Below are 14602 nucleotides of genomic sequence, written 5' to 3' on the forward strand. Positions count from 1 at the left end.
ATTTACTGAGAATTTGAGGGTTACTTTCACAGGAAATAGAGGTAGAAAGCGATGTGACACTGGTGATTTCGATAACTCCCGAATAAAAAAAGAATGTTTTAACTTTCTTCAAGGGTTTTATGATACTAATATTATAAAAAAAATTCTGGACAGTCCCATTAAAGTACCACACAGGTTGAAATTGGATCTGTTTTGTGCAAGTAATACATTATGTCTGATCCTGCAAGGAAGAAAATCTACCTGGTTTCTGAAACATATTGCCAGTAGGGACAACTTCTTTTAACTTTTTGCTAGACTCAGATTGTTGTGTCTGATATTGTTACGTAATATGAGACCTGAAACTGCAATGTGCCACATTTCATGCTAAATATTCCCAAAAATAGGTTGTGTTTTCAGAAGCTCTCCATCAATCAGGTAGTAGAAAGAGAAATCAATAATTGCAAAATATTTGCAAATTATCTTCCATCAGATATTTGAAAACAATTTTTCGAAAAGCCAATCTGTTCCTCTTTTGTTCTAGTTTAGTTGTTTTGTTCATTGTTTAAGCAAATTATTAAAGCATGTTCAGGATTCTTTATTTCTCCACCTGAAAACAGGAGACTATTCATGATGAATACTATGCATCTTCTAATACTACAAAACCCCTGTGGTTGGCTTTTACATTCCAGAGACGTTGCATTTTTGTGACAGAGTCTCTGCGTTTAGTCATGTAGACAGAAATCCACCACGATCAAATTACTGCCCATAACATCTCAGTCAAATTGGATTTCATCACAGCAAAAACGCTGCTTTTTATGCAATATACTTCAGCCACGGTCTGGATCCATGGGGAATCCTTAATAATAGCGTTGGCTTTCTTGTCACTGTGTTTTCGTCTCCACGTCAGACTCCAAACAGAACGGGGATGCGAATGTGGCCCTTTCAGACGAGGAAGGCTGCAGTCTGACCCAGCCGCTGTCCCCCAGTGAGAAGTGGTCGCTGCACTGCTCCAGAGGACGAGGCAAGAACAAGGAGGGCACCTGCTTCATCCTGACGTCTGGAGAGCCAAGCATCCATGTCGGTGGGTCACGTCACCACCACAGCTTTAGTTTAATTTAGTTCAGTTCAAGGAAATCCAATTCAATTAAATTTAAATTTACTAATCCTGCTCAAATCAAGTTATTTAGTTAAGATTTAGTTCACTCTTTCCAAAATGCAGTTCAGTTTAATTAAGTTTAGTTCGGTTTTTATAAGAAACAGTTCACTTAAATTAACTTTGAATCCATTGTGTCTTTACTGTTGGTCTTTGATTATTCTTATTATAATTCCCATATTTGGAAATCAAAGCTTGTTATAATTAAACAAAGATGTTGGCATCTGATTGCAAATGAAACAGATAATTAATTAATAAAATATTAGTGATTGTGACGTCATTTTTTTGAAAACAATGTTTGATTTTCAAAAATAAATTATAATTTACATTTCAACAAAAAAACGTAATGTGAAAACATATTTAGCAATCAAAAGAAAGCAGACATTAAACACGTAACTCCTGTCTCAAAATATCTTGATTGGTTGTTGTTGAATTGATTTAAAATCTTTATTGCTCACATTTAAAGTGATCTGGCTCCGTCTGATTTATGCACTCTTCTCTCAGCAGCCACATACCTTTAATAGCCCTGCTGCCAACCAGACAGCTTTTCCTCGATGTTCCCAGATTAAAGTTAAATCATAAAGGTGATCTACATGCCCACAATGCTCAGCATAGACTCATTTAAATATTCTTTTAAAACTTACTCATTTTTCACAATCTTTGACTGCTAAATAGATTTTGGAAATCCTAACAAACTTGTTTTTATTGCAGTTTTATACCATTTTCTGTTTTATGATTGTCAGCTCAGCTATTAAGGACTTTGTCAACCGTTGTTTTAAATGTGCTAAGTAAATAAATTTGACATCTACATATTTTGGTAATCTCAACTCCTCCATTAAATGTCAGAGTGAAAAAAAAATCTCATAAATATTTGAATTCAACTCTGTCTGCCAAAACTGATGCCACTCCCCCCCCCAGCATGTTACAACATGTCACCAGCTTGCAACAAACAGCATTAATCAACACTCAGTGAGTGATGGAGCTTTCAGGAAATACATTCAAGTGCAAAGTCCATTTAATGGGCTGTTGGAAAAAAAAACATGCAAACTCTCTCGGGCCCCCAGCTGTAGTAAGTGCTCCATTTATGAGGCCTGTTTTTGTTTCTCCGAAAGCAATAAGGCTAATGACCTCTCTGAGTGAAATGCGATTTAGCAAAGTGCAAAAAAATAAAATAAACTCAGAAATGTAAGGCATTCTGGGGGAGTTTGGTGATGCCAGAAAAAATGGTGGGATCTCTGTTTTAAATGAGAGAGATGCTGTCAATCTGAAATAAGTAACAGGAAAAAAAAATCTTGTTTTGTTAATTGAGAAAAAGATGTAAAGGAAAGAGAAAATTCACAGATTACCCTCTACTTTTAGATCGTCTTCCCTCCTTCGTCTGAAACTAGTAAAGTGAGCATCTTCATGCGGCTGCAGCTTCCTGTCTGAGGAAAGTTGTCCGACTTTTTTTTCTTTCAGTTGATAAGATTCGGGGATGTCTTGCATGTTTATCCTGTTTCTGAAGTTTCTGACGAAGCAACTTATCTTCCGATTTCTAGTGATTAGCAAGCCATTAGTGGATTTACTGGCATGGTTCAGGACATTGTCATGTTGCAAGGTGAGGCTCATCAGCTGCTACAATCTTTTTTCTCAAGGTCTTTTCACCTCACCATAGTGTTTGCTCTGCTGTCAGTCCAGATAATAACAAAATAAACCGTCCCTATCGTTTCACATGACTACATGTGCTTGTTTTTAAATCCTAATACTACACTGTATGGACCTTTTCCCATTCTGGCATGAGAAACATTAGTTTTCATGAGCTCAGACAGCTAGATGATGCAATTAAAGCTCCAAAGCTTTTTTATTGATTTTCTATTGATCTGAAATATAAAAAATGACACAAAGCTCCCTGTAGTGACTCCTGGCAGCAGCAGCGCTTCCTCAGCTCACGCTGACGACGCTGTTGTCCCCATCAGCTTAAACTGAACTAAACTCAAAAAGCCTGGAGCCCATTTTGATAAAAGAATTGAGTGGAGATGATTATTTGAGGTGTTTAATATCTGTAATCCCAAAAAAGGCTTTTCCTTAGATTGCTCAATATGTTGCTCACGTTACTGTTTTTTAACAGCTGCTTCGTTTCGACGTATTTCCACACCCTGCAGTGATGATTAATTTATGAAGAGTTCCAGTCGCCCAGGTGAGAGGTTATAAAAACATGAACCACCTTCTTCAGATCCTTAAAGGAGAGAAGAGGCTTTTCTATCTGTGGACGTTATTGCAGACCTCCATAAGTCTGGCTCGTCCTTTGGCACAATTCCCAGATGCTCGAAGGTCTAACACTCACCCATTCGTACGGTTTTATTCTGCCACCATGGGAACGTCCAGCAGTCGGTCCAGGCAGGAGACATGTCCTGTGTCCCAGAGAGGAACGGCTGTGAGTGTGAAATGTGTCAAATAGACACAAGAACAAAAGCAAAACACCTCATGAGCTGAAGCTGATGAGATTCTCGTTATTCTATACTGACATGAGCTGAAAAGCCCTTCAGCAAGGAAGAAGCCATTACTCCAAAAACAACACAAAAAGTCAGATCAGAGTTTGCCAAAGATGCTAATTATTGGAGAAATGTTCTGTTATGAAGTCTTTGAAATTGAAGTGTTTGGTCATAAAGATGCTGTGCCTAAAGGTGAGCTTGAGCAATGTGGCCTGCAGCCCTGACTCACGTCCTGTCTGGAGGAATGAGACCAAATTCCAAATATCAAGTGCTAAAGAACACATGTAAACTTCTTAATTTGAAAAACTTAACAAACATAAATAATTTTTGAAAACCTAACGGAACAAAAACAGAAAGCTTTGTCTGCGTTAATGTCAAACAGGTTTCAAGTGTAAATGAGATGAGAAATATATAAAAATAATGGAGGAAAATAATCTGAAAGTGTGAAAAAAGCCCTAAAAATTCAGGCTCTGTTGTGAAAAAGTGAGGTAATTTATCTGTCATTCAGATGATAGTTCTGGGGAAAAAAAGAGACAAAAATGACAAAATGCTGATGAAAGCCAGAACATCCCAGAACTAATCTGTGATGTAAAGAGGAGCGTGTTAATTGAATCCAGTGGTCTGTATCTGGTGAGCATCTGTATAACAGCATCCTGTTCTATTACAGGATCGTCTCACATGCATGTGTCTCTTATTAGCTAACATTATCTGAAAGAACGGTCATTCTATTAACTCACATTTTGCTCCAGCTGGAGATGTTTTCATATAAAAGGACTAGGCTAAATTTAGCTTGCTTCCTTTCTTGTTTGATATGACTCGTTGATCATTTTGCGTATGGTTTATTTTTATTGTTAATCGTGAGTGGAGAAAACCTCCATCTTGCTGCTGTCCTATTTCATACACATTTCTCATACATGTGCTGCTGATTTAACCACCATGATCAGAAACAAATGGGTTTTTGGTTCAAAATTGTTTGGATAAAATTCAAAATTCAAAGGCTCTTTTTTTCCCCAAGCTTGAAAAGGCTGCCTCTGTGGCTCCAGCCGTTTTCAGTAGCTCTTGTTGTAAATAGATTATGACTCAGTGGCTCTGGTCTTCAGTGCTGTGCCCATGGGGGATTGGGCTGCTTGATACCAGAGAGTTGCTGGGTAAAAGGTATGGATAATATTTCACCAAAGAGGTATGACTTGCTGCAGAGCAAGAGATGGACGGATGGACGACTGGATGGATGAATGGACTGGCAGACATCTGGAGATGCTCTCAGAGTCAACAGTAAATGGATGCTTACAGTACCAACATATGGTTGACTTGAATAAAGTCAGCACAGGAAGCGTCTTCAATACTTGATGCTGGGATTTTATACATGTAGAACCAAACACTTTCAAAATGCATTTGTAGAGTAGAGTGCACTATGAGAGCGAGTGAGGATGTTCAAACAAGCAGAGGAAATGTTCCAGATGAACCTGGATATTCCTCAGAGACTCTTCTGGATAAATTAGAAGATTGAATTTTTTTTTTTATTTCTTTCACTGGTAGGTTTCCATTAACAGCACAAAGATGCAAAGCAGAGACTTTTGTCAAGCTCAAAAGTTTTCCATCTGCGGTGTACCGTTGTATTTTAAATATTTCCTAATTAGTTAATAATAATATTAATCCTTTAGTAACTTTTCTGAACTTTTGCATCTGATGTATAATAAATATTCAGTTATTCCATCTATGTTGATTTGATCCATCCACACACTTTTCCAGTGTCCATGATGCACAGCTCAGCTCAGCACCAGCAGTTTAGATGTGAATAGCTAATTTTTCAATTAAATTATTTTCAGATATGCATTATTTTGTGCTGATTATTTTAATGCCAGGTCTGAATGAGCCGTCTGAGTATTTTCTATGGAACATTTCGTTCTGCTCTGTCACAACTAGTGATTTTAACACAGTCCAACATATGAAGTAATAAACAACTACCAGGTTCTTCAAGTAGGTGAAGAAATTGCACTGAAAAAACACAAACTCAAATAATTTTTTGGTCTAGTTTCTAATGCAACCATCAAAATACACTTAAAATAACACAAGATGTAGGAGCATATTTTAAGTGAATAATTCCTTATTTTTTATTTTAAATGTATTTGTTAGTGGTGGATTATTTATCTTATAGCAAGACATTTTCCCATCTATGAGTGAAGTAATATGAGAGTGGAACTAACACTTTGTCATCAATAATGAGGAATTATTGAGCTAAAAAAAAAAGCTCTGATACCTTGCTGAAAAGTTATTTGTGACATTGTTTTTTCTTATTTCAAGAGTGCTAACATGTTTGCACTTGAACTGTCACTCAGTTCATTAAGTGAAACTCAATTTATCTAAATTCTTTACACATTAAGTCATTTGTTCCCATGTAATCTTTAATGATCATGGCTCACAGATAATGAAATCAAGGCCTTTCTCTTGTGCAGAATCAAATACTTTATGTTGTTGTTCATCTCTGGGTTTGTGTTTCTCAACAGAAGGCTGTAAAGATATTCTCGGTACCACTGGAAGCTACACCCAGCCGGAGGTCACCACTCTGACCTAACGAAGGAGGAGGAAACGTGAAGTCTGCCGTCCGATCCCTGCTGTCGAAATAAACCGCAGAGCCACACATTGAACATCAAGATGAATCATTTCTGTTTCCTCCTGTAACATATCTGATCAACAGTAGATATGTAGTCATATTTGTGAAGCACTTTGCATGTATTGCATGATTTAACATGGTACTAGAGTTATACCACATACACTTACAATGAACTGGACAATATAGCTCCTTTCTAGGGCCCCGAAGCCATTTATTTATGTCTATTTATGCGCTAAAGGCTCATAAAACCTCAGACAGTCCCCCCTCCAAAGGAAATTGTTCTATTTCCTTTTTTACAGCTCAAAGTGGTAAAACCCTGAATTTTACTATTCCTGTTGCGAGAATCATTTTTCTCCAGTACAGCGGCGTTACGCAGTAAAAAACTAAATCACAGTTAATTACAGAAAGAGGAAAATAGGAAGCACCAAAGCTATATAAGCACTTTTGTTCTTCTGTCAGCATGGCAATACATCTTATTCTAAAATGTGATATTATATAAGTAAATTAAATAAGTGGTCAGCTGGCAACTAACTAACTAACTAACTAACTAACTAACTAACTAACTAACTAACTAACTAACTAACTAACTAACTAACTAACTAACTAGTTTAGGAGTTTAGGTCTTAAACTCCAAGCAAGAAACTTAGTAGAGCTTTGAATTTGTTTAAAATTATTTACAATCCAAACAAAAACTGTCCTGACTGCTTTTTATTAGTTTGTGATGTGTATTTAAAGCTTATTTCTTAAATATAGATAGGTAGTCATTGGGATTACAACCTTTACAGAAATATGAGCACACACACCTATCATAAGGATATTGTGTCTGATTAATTTTGGATTTTTAAGTATTTCTTTGAACTGTTAAGTTTTCCTGGTAGAGAAACAACACGACATACAACTTTAGTTATTTCTGAAAACAAGAATTGGGAGCACATCTATAATCTTTTTTGTGGATTTTCTATCCACCGATACATACATGCAGCACATCTAATGTTTTGCTATTATCAGATAAGTCCACCATTTCTGTGTCCATCAACAAGCTTCGGGTTCCTTTCTGGTACAGAATCAGATTTCAACTATTTTACTGGGTTGAGGTTGAAAATTTCCAAACTTTAAACTTTGACACACTTAAGTTTTCCTAAGATAATATTAGACTTCTGTAATGGTATTGACAACAATGTTATCGAAAATTTCTGAGTTATTTTCAAAAGTAGAGCCAATATCCGGACACAAAATTTAAATACTAATATAATTCCTTATATTAAGCAAGGCAGGATATCTAGCCAGGAACACTGTATGCCTGTTGATGGCTTCAAAAAGTGGAGGTGTCTGTCTGAAGCTTAGCATTGATTATTGAACCAAATCATTGGAGTTGCATGTTGTCTTATCATTTCACACTTCAAATAAATCAATAAAAGCCTAAAATAACACCATGCTGGTGATAGGTTTGAACAGAACCGTAGGTGTAATAAAGACACCTTTGAGCATAGATTATCATATTTTCCGCTGTTTGCCTTCTGCTGTGTCACTGCCTTCTAATACTGCAGAATGTGCAGATCTGTCTGTCTGGAACAGCCCAGAAACAATGCTGCTTAGGCAGCATATTAACTTGTAAATGCTTATAAATTAGGACAGTTTGACAGAAGCTGGAGAAAATAAATCGGCGGCGCAGTATTGTCCGTTTATCATATTAGCTCAGTGCAGTTGATGCGTCGTTACTGGTTGACTCTGGACCAAAATGCAGACTCTATTAGATTAAGTTGTAGATTTTCTGTATGTGCTGGTAAAAATACATACGGTACAACGCCATCGGTTCCGCTCGTGCCTCATGGTGAGTAATGGAGTTTAGATGTCTGTAATGTAATCAGCTTTCGTTTCTTGCTGCCTCCAAGCCCAGAAGCAGCAGGAAAGTGATTTCTTTTCCCGTGTTTATAATGTATTCCTCATGCTCTACCATAGTGGCCTTATGTTTAATAAAGCAAAAGGGAAATTAATTTACGTCCTCAAAACTATTTCTATACTGACGCTGATGTCTGTACCGTATAAGCAGCTGTAAGTATGTAGCACAGTACAACATGATAGATGATTAAATTACCTGTAAAGTCTGTTCATGCATCATAAAATAGCTGTTGACCAACAATGAGAGATCATTATTTTGAATATTCACCTTTTTACCCTCATTTTCTGTAGTTCCTGTTGTACATATTTGACATTATCAGACAAGCACATCTGTTCAATATTTGACCTGAACTGATCATAAAGGTAACTGTGGTGAATTTTAGCCCAGTTTAACTGTCAGGTGTGTGTGTGTGTGTGGGTGTGTGTGTGTGTGTGTGTGTGTGTATGGGAGGGAGTGTGTGACGTTAAACCTCCAAGGCATGTATTTCTATGCAGAAATTCAAATAAAACCCATTTCCTTCCCCGGTGTTGAAGATACGTTGGTGTCGTTCCTGTTTTTGTTCCTCATTAGCAGAGGAGATTTTCATCAGCGTTCTCTGCTGTGCATCCATTTATAGATGAGCCAGCAGACGGCTCGCAGTGCTGCAGCGGCAGTCACAGCTGCGCCTCCTGCTCTCTGCTGCCTCCCTGGTTATGCACCAAAAGGTGTAGATGGCACGCAGATCACATCTCCATGGAGATCAGAGAAGACAGGCAGCACTAATTAACGCTACACACGCGTCCCTTTCTCTCACTGTTGTTTACCACAACGCCGGCTGCATGCTCTGGTTAGCTCCTTAATGAAAAGGTTTGATGTTCAGAGGTGCAGTGTGGCGCTGAGATGGAGGGAAATGATCAATAAAAAGAACAGTTTTTAGGAAAAGCTTCACATGAACGTAGCCCAGCCAGACAAACCAGGATGACAAGAATCTCTGTTGGTGTAATTTTGGCTCCAATAAAGTGGAACTTGATTTTTTTTAACCAAACATCCTGGTGAGCTTTATTACATCAATAATTGAGCAATAATTTGCAGATTTAGGTTTCCGGTTGAAAATATTGACCTCAATGTTTGAAGAAAATAATTTTTTAATACCATTACATTAACACCCTACACCAGTAATACAGATGATGAAAGGGCACAAACTTTTTGAGATGGAATAAATTATTTATATTTTCTAAATGCCAAATGTATGGCGGACAAATGTAATTAAAAAATAAAAGAATATGTTTTGTTTTTCTGACAAAAACACATGTATAAGGAAAAGAAAAATACAAAATATATACATTTCTTTTTGAAAACGCATTTATAAGGAAGAGGACAAACAAAAAATATAAAGATTTCTGTTTTTGTAATTTAGTCAGTTTTGGACCTCCATACAAACATTGTTGGAACAAGATATAGTCTTTTATTTTTTTTATTCAATTCTCTCATCTCATTTAATTTAAATATGTAATACTCCATGGTGTCTTTTAAGTTTACATTCACTGAAGCCTCTGAAAAACTTTAGAAATAGTAAAAATGTTATCATGAAAAAGTCGCAAGTGACAAACATTTACTAAACACTGTTGAGTGTTTTTGTCAAGCTTTACAAAGGTGTCCATAACCTTTGAATTGTTCTAGATTTTAATTAAATTTTTTGACAGACACAGATTAAAAAAAAAATCTGTTCAGATTTGAATTCAGTCCCCTTTACTCTGATTACCCTGAAATAAAATCCAACAACAACTCACCTGTTGTGACATTTAAACATTCAAACAACATTCATTCATTGTTGTTTGAATGCACAACAACGAATGAATGAGTGAATTTCAATGTCAAGAGCACCTTTAAATTCATAAAACCAAACTGTGGTTGAAGTCAAAGTTGAAGGGTGATGGAGAGTCTGCCAGGGCTCGTCCTGTCATCCATGATTATCTCTTTTATTGTTCCTGCTTTTCTGCCCATCTGTAAGAGGTAGTTATGACAATAGTGAACATGTTTACCATGGAGAGGCGCTCAACCAGAGCCGCGCCGCTGTCTGAGACGCTCAGATTGTGTGTCTTGACTTATCCCCAATAAACTTACGCCAGTACGCTGGTTAACGAGGATGTAAAGTCACATGTTGATGATGAGTCGTTGTTGACCCGAATCATTATTGTGAAAGCATTTAGATGAAGAATCGACACGCCGAACTCAATCTATTTATTGATCTTGCCTCATGCTAATCAATTCAAGATAAGCTAAGCTGAACGCGAAGCAAATTTAGATTCGAAGCAGCAGTCAAAATGTCGGAATAATTTGGAGAACCAGCAGTTCAGCAGGGATAGACGACAGATGGAAGAAAATGAAAGAGGAGAGAGAGCTGCCCTCCCTCGCCCCTCTCTGGTTTTTGTTCTGCAGGTCCAGCGGCCGTTAAAATGCCGGCCATGTTTCAGAGCTCTGATCTGAAATTAATTGGTTCTGAAAGTTGTTGCTGCTGAACCCAGTTTACAGCTTATTTAAAAAGTTGATGACCTCTAGTGGTCCAGTTTTGCAAATTTTAGCTTTGATCATATTTTTCTGTATTCTGCATTAACTCCTCCAAAAGGTCTTTTTGCTCTCGTTGAAGGTGCACAGTGGTAGGATTAAACAGTTCAATCACTTTTAAGACGTTTTAACATAAATTCATGGCTCAAACAAACAAAAAAATCAGGTCCAAAAGATGCAGTATGACTAATATGACCACCCTGAAATAAAAGGTCATTGAAAAAAACACCACAGGAGAGATGAAGGATTAACTTCGACAGCCCAAGTAACGTAACAGAGGTTCTCCCCCACTTCAGAGGCTGCAGAAGCCATACTTTCCCTGAGTGTTTCTCGGCGGGCGCTCACTGTGTTCCTGTGTTTGTGAGAGAGCGAGAGAACACTGATCATACCCTTTCAATGTACGACTCCATCAGCGTTGACCCTGACGGGTTGTATGTCACTCCGACTCCCCCGCTCCTGCCACCAACCTCTGCGTCTCGGCCTCTGCCACCCACGCATGGCGTTCGACTGCACACCGAGCACCTCTGCAATCAGGACTCATATTGAATTTCATTCAAATTGGCCTCTGAGTCGCCGCTAACAAGCTTCAAAGTCTGGCTCAACTCATCCTCTGCAAAGCACAAAGTAAAGTGTGACGGCAGGCAGCCGTGCTAACGAGCCATGAGCCAATAACGTCTGGCGACACCAGGATGGCGCGTTAGTCAGCCTTACTTTGCACATCAGCCGTTTTGCTTTGCATACCTGTCATTTTAGGACTGAATGCTGATATTTTAACATCCTGCAGAATCAAACCACTTCATGCACGTATAGCTGAGACTTTTCATGTTGGCATTTTACATCTTCAACTCGCCTGCTGAGCAGAGCTGCAGTAAAGGCTCAGGGCAGGTTGGTGGACTTCAACACTCTGTGACATTTCTTAACATACAAAAACAATTGAGACACGGCAACTATTATTTCAACACTTCTTTTACATCATCATTCCTGACGAATTTATCCATCTACTCCAAATCAAATCTCAGGTAATTAGCACAGGTTAACATGTCACTTTGTGTTATGACTAAGAGCTACTTTGTCAAAGCAGGTTGAAATAATCCTGTAAAATACACAGCCATTGCAGTCTTCAGAGTCCATCAGTTTGTAATGTGATATCATTATAAATCCAGCCATTCTGTGAAGGCCTCAGAGGTTCCTTAGAGAACATCTATTAGTTCTTCGAGACATTAATAAAACCTTTAAGAAAGAGTGGCGAGAAGAGAACAGAAGATGGAATAGTTCCTGTTTAAAATTTGCCACACAAGAGCTCTGGTCAGCTGAGATGATCATTTCTGGCCTACATAATAACCACACTGGGTGAAGGGAAAATATCCTGTAACACTTTGAAGAGGTGTGCATAAGACTGACACTGTCACAAACATGAAGGAGTCTTCATGAATGTCTATGACTGTTGTCATGAAGCATCATTCGGTAAAAAATGACACTTTTAATGCAGAGTTGACACTTTTATTGGACTTCTAATGCAAGTTTTAGGGCAACTTTGCATTACAAATGCCATCATTTTCCAAATGATGCTTCATGACAACAGTCATAGACATTCATAAAGACTCCTTCACGTTCATGACATGTCAGTCTTACGCACAGCCCTTCAAATAAAGTGTCACCAAATGTTCAGTACATAAAATGAGATTGTAGAGGAACAAAATATGAAAAAGTGTAATTTCCCTGAACAGATTGAAAGTAGCACCTGAAAGTTTAACTGTTTAATTTCCAGCAATGTTAGTGGATCAAATGTCTGTTTTTTTGTAGTCAGTATATTTCTGGTCAGTATTACTAAATTGTTTGCTAAACAACAAGTTTTATAAAATGTCGTTGGGTGTCAACAATTGTTCAAGACACTATATCAGTAAAATAAATATAATACGCAAGCCCTATATATGAATCATGAGGCAGAAACATCCACACTCTTTCGCCGTACTACTCTAAATTGATTCAACCTACAAGCAGCAAAGACTTGACCAGAAGTCTGAGGTCAGCCAAAGCCAAGTGAGTTCTTGATACTGCGTGAAAAGCTTCTGGACAGCTTAAAGCTTTTAGTTATTATTACTTCATGTTAGATGAGATTCTTCTCTCAGAGTGAAAGGATGTCTTTTGTAAAAGCATAGCCATTATGTCTCAAGACAGGCGGGAAATCCACTCAGCCATTACTGTGTGGATTTGCTTCACTTGCCAGTCTTCTGAAATACTGGCTCCATTTAAACACAGTCCAACAGAGAATTATAATGATCAACAATTAGGCTTTTTTCTTTCTTTTTTTTTTCTGTTCAGCCATATCTTTGTTCAGATGAACCATTTTTAAAGTAAAAGCACCTTTAGAAACAAGAACATAACTTCATTAGCCCTAAGTGGAAGCCCGTACGTTTGCACAGCAACAGTTTTTTTTACTTTGTTGCGATACCAATGAGAAGGCGAACATGCACTCCTGCTCAGCAGAGGTCTAATCAGCCGCCCGCTGCTCTTCGGCTGTCATTGTAAAAAGGCTTTTCCGGCGCTACTCTCCAACAGAATCTCTGAATGGCTGCAATTATCCCCTCTGATGAAGCCAGCGCAGTCATGAAATGGCAAACGCATTAGAGACGACACGTCCCACACCCACTCCCAGGTAGGAAGGAAACCATTAAGGCCAAAATGTTGTTCATCAAGGAGCCTCAGCATCTCCATGTTCAATGTAATGTTGTTAAATATTGATACTCCCACTTACTGATTGCTGCTCGGTCGAAGAAAAGCACCTATGATTGTATGTGGATGGATTCTATCTTTTAGGATGTGACAAGTAAAGAAAAAACCTGTTAACACAGGGGGACCGGAGCATCAGAAACTGCTGCAGAAACAGGTAAATATTGATATTGTTTGTACTGATCATTAAAAAATTACATTTTCATTTCCATCTTTGACAAAGAGGACAGCTTGCATTATCAAAACATGTACTTTTACAGCTTTCACGTGCTTTAGGGAAACTGTTTTCCAGATTTGTACGTCGCTGTCTTTCTGAAGGCAGTTTTGGTGAGACAAATAAAGCACGAGAAGTGTTGTTGTTCTCAGAGACAGGGGCTGCTTGGCAGTGGATGTCCTGGTCCTCAGCGATCTAATTCAAGCCCAGGAAGACGAGGAGCATCGAGTTCGCAAACGACTGAGTGTTTGGAGATAATACGCTCCAGCTGTTCTCTTCTTTTATCTTCAAAAAAGGGCTAAAATTCAAAGCAGTTGCCCGGTTCATGTTACCGGCAAAGCGTGCAGTACCTACCGCAACCAACAGGAGCCCCCAAAAGCAATTTATTTGTTTTCTTTTCATCAATTAAATTATAATTTCTACATACATTATCAAATGTATATTATTGTAAAAACAAAGCAGTTCATAGTGAAATTTTGTGGTTTTGAAATTATAATAGCAAAGAAATTATTACAAAAAAAAAATAAAATAAAATATAAATGAAAATTAGTGTCCCTTGGGCCCGAAGCTGCTGCCTAGTTTGCTTATGCTTTGGGCCGGTCCTGATAAGAGCTACTTGAAGAGTTGCCTTGATTCTTTCATGCATGTATTTATTCTGCATGACAACCATTCAGCTGTACAAAACGCCTTGGCGGACCTAACCCCATCTTGGAGACGCAGCTCCGCCTTGGAGCTGCAGTGTCGGCTCCCTCACTTTATTGGCAGCAAGTAGCAAACGCCTGGTGGATCTGCACATCTGCTGAGCCCCTCATACCGTTTATAAAACTGTCGTCAAAGGCTCTCGTTATGTGTTCCTGAAGGTGGTGAAAGAAATAGAGGCCCAATTTCGATTTGATATACACAGCACTTCAGTTTTTGCTATTAAAGGCACCATGTGGCTGGAAAATAGATAACACTGCCACTTTAAATAAACAACATCAAGTCCTTGCGTTTGTATTTT

The 14602-nt window shown here is 38.1% G+C and overlaps 1 protein-coding gene across 2 annotated transcripts in view; it reads left to right on the plus strand.

Annotated features, from left to right (window-relative positions):
* The window catches only part of kcnc4 (potassium voltage-gated channel, Shaw-related subfamily, member 4), a 28872-nt gene extending 20222 nt beyond the window's left edge, over positions 1 to 8650 (plus strand). The window contains exons 3-4 of one of the 2 annotated variants that reach the window (XM_055049435.1): positions 887 to 1060; positions 6108 to 8650. In XM_055049435.1, coding sequence (XP_054905410.1) covers positions 887 to 1060; positions 6108 to 6175 — 242 coding nt within the window. In that variant the 3' untranslated portion in view covers positions 6176 to 8650. The remainder of the gene's footprint in view (positions 1 to 886; positions 1061 to 6107) is intronic. The other variant, XM_055049436.1, reaches the window with a different exon arrangement.
* Positions 8651 to 14602: the final 5952 nt, after the last annotated feature.

The sequence above is a fragment of the Poeciliopsis prolifica genome, unplaced genomic scaffold, assembly GCF_027474105.1.
Source record: "Poeciliopsis prolifica strain line A6 unplaced genomic scaffold, Auburn_PproV2 SCAFFOLD029, whole genome shotgun sequence".
Lineage (NCBI taxonomy): Eukaryota > Metazoa > Chordata > Actinopteri > Cyprinodontiformes > Poeciliidae > Poeciliopsis > Poeciliopsis prolifica.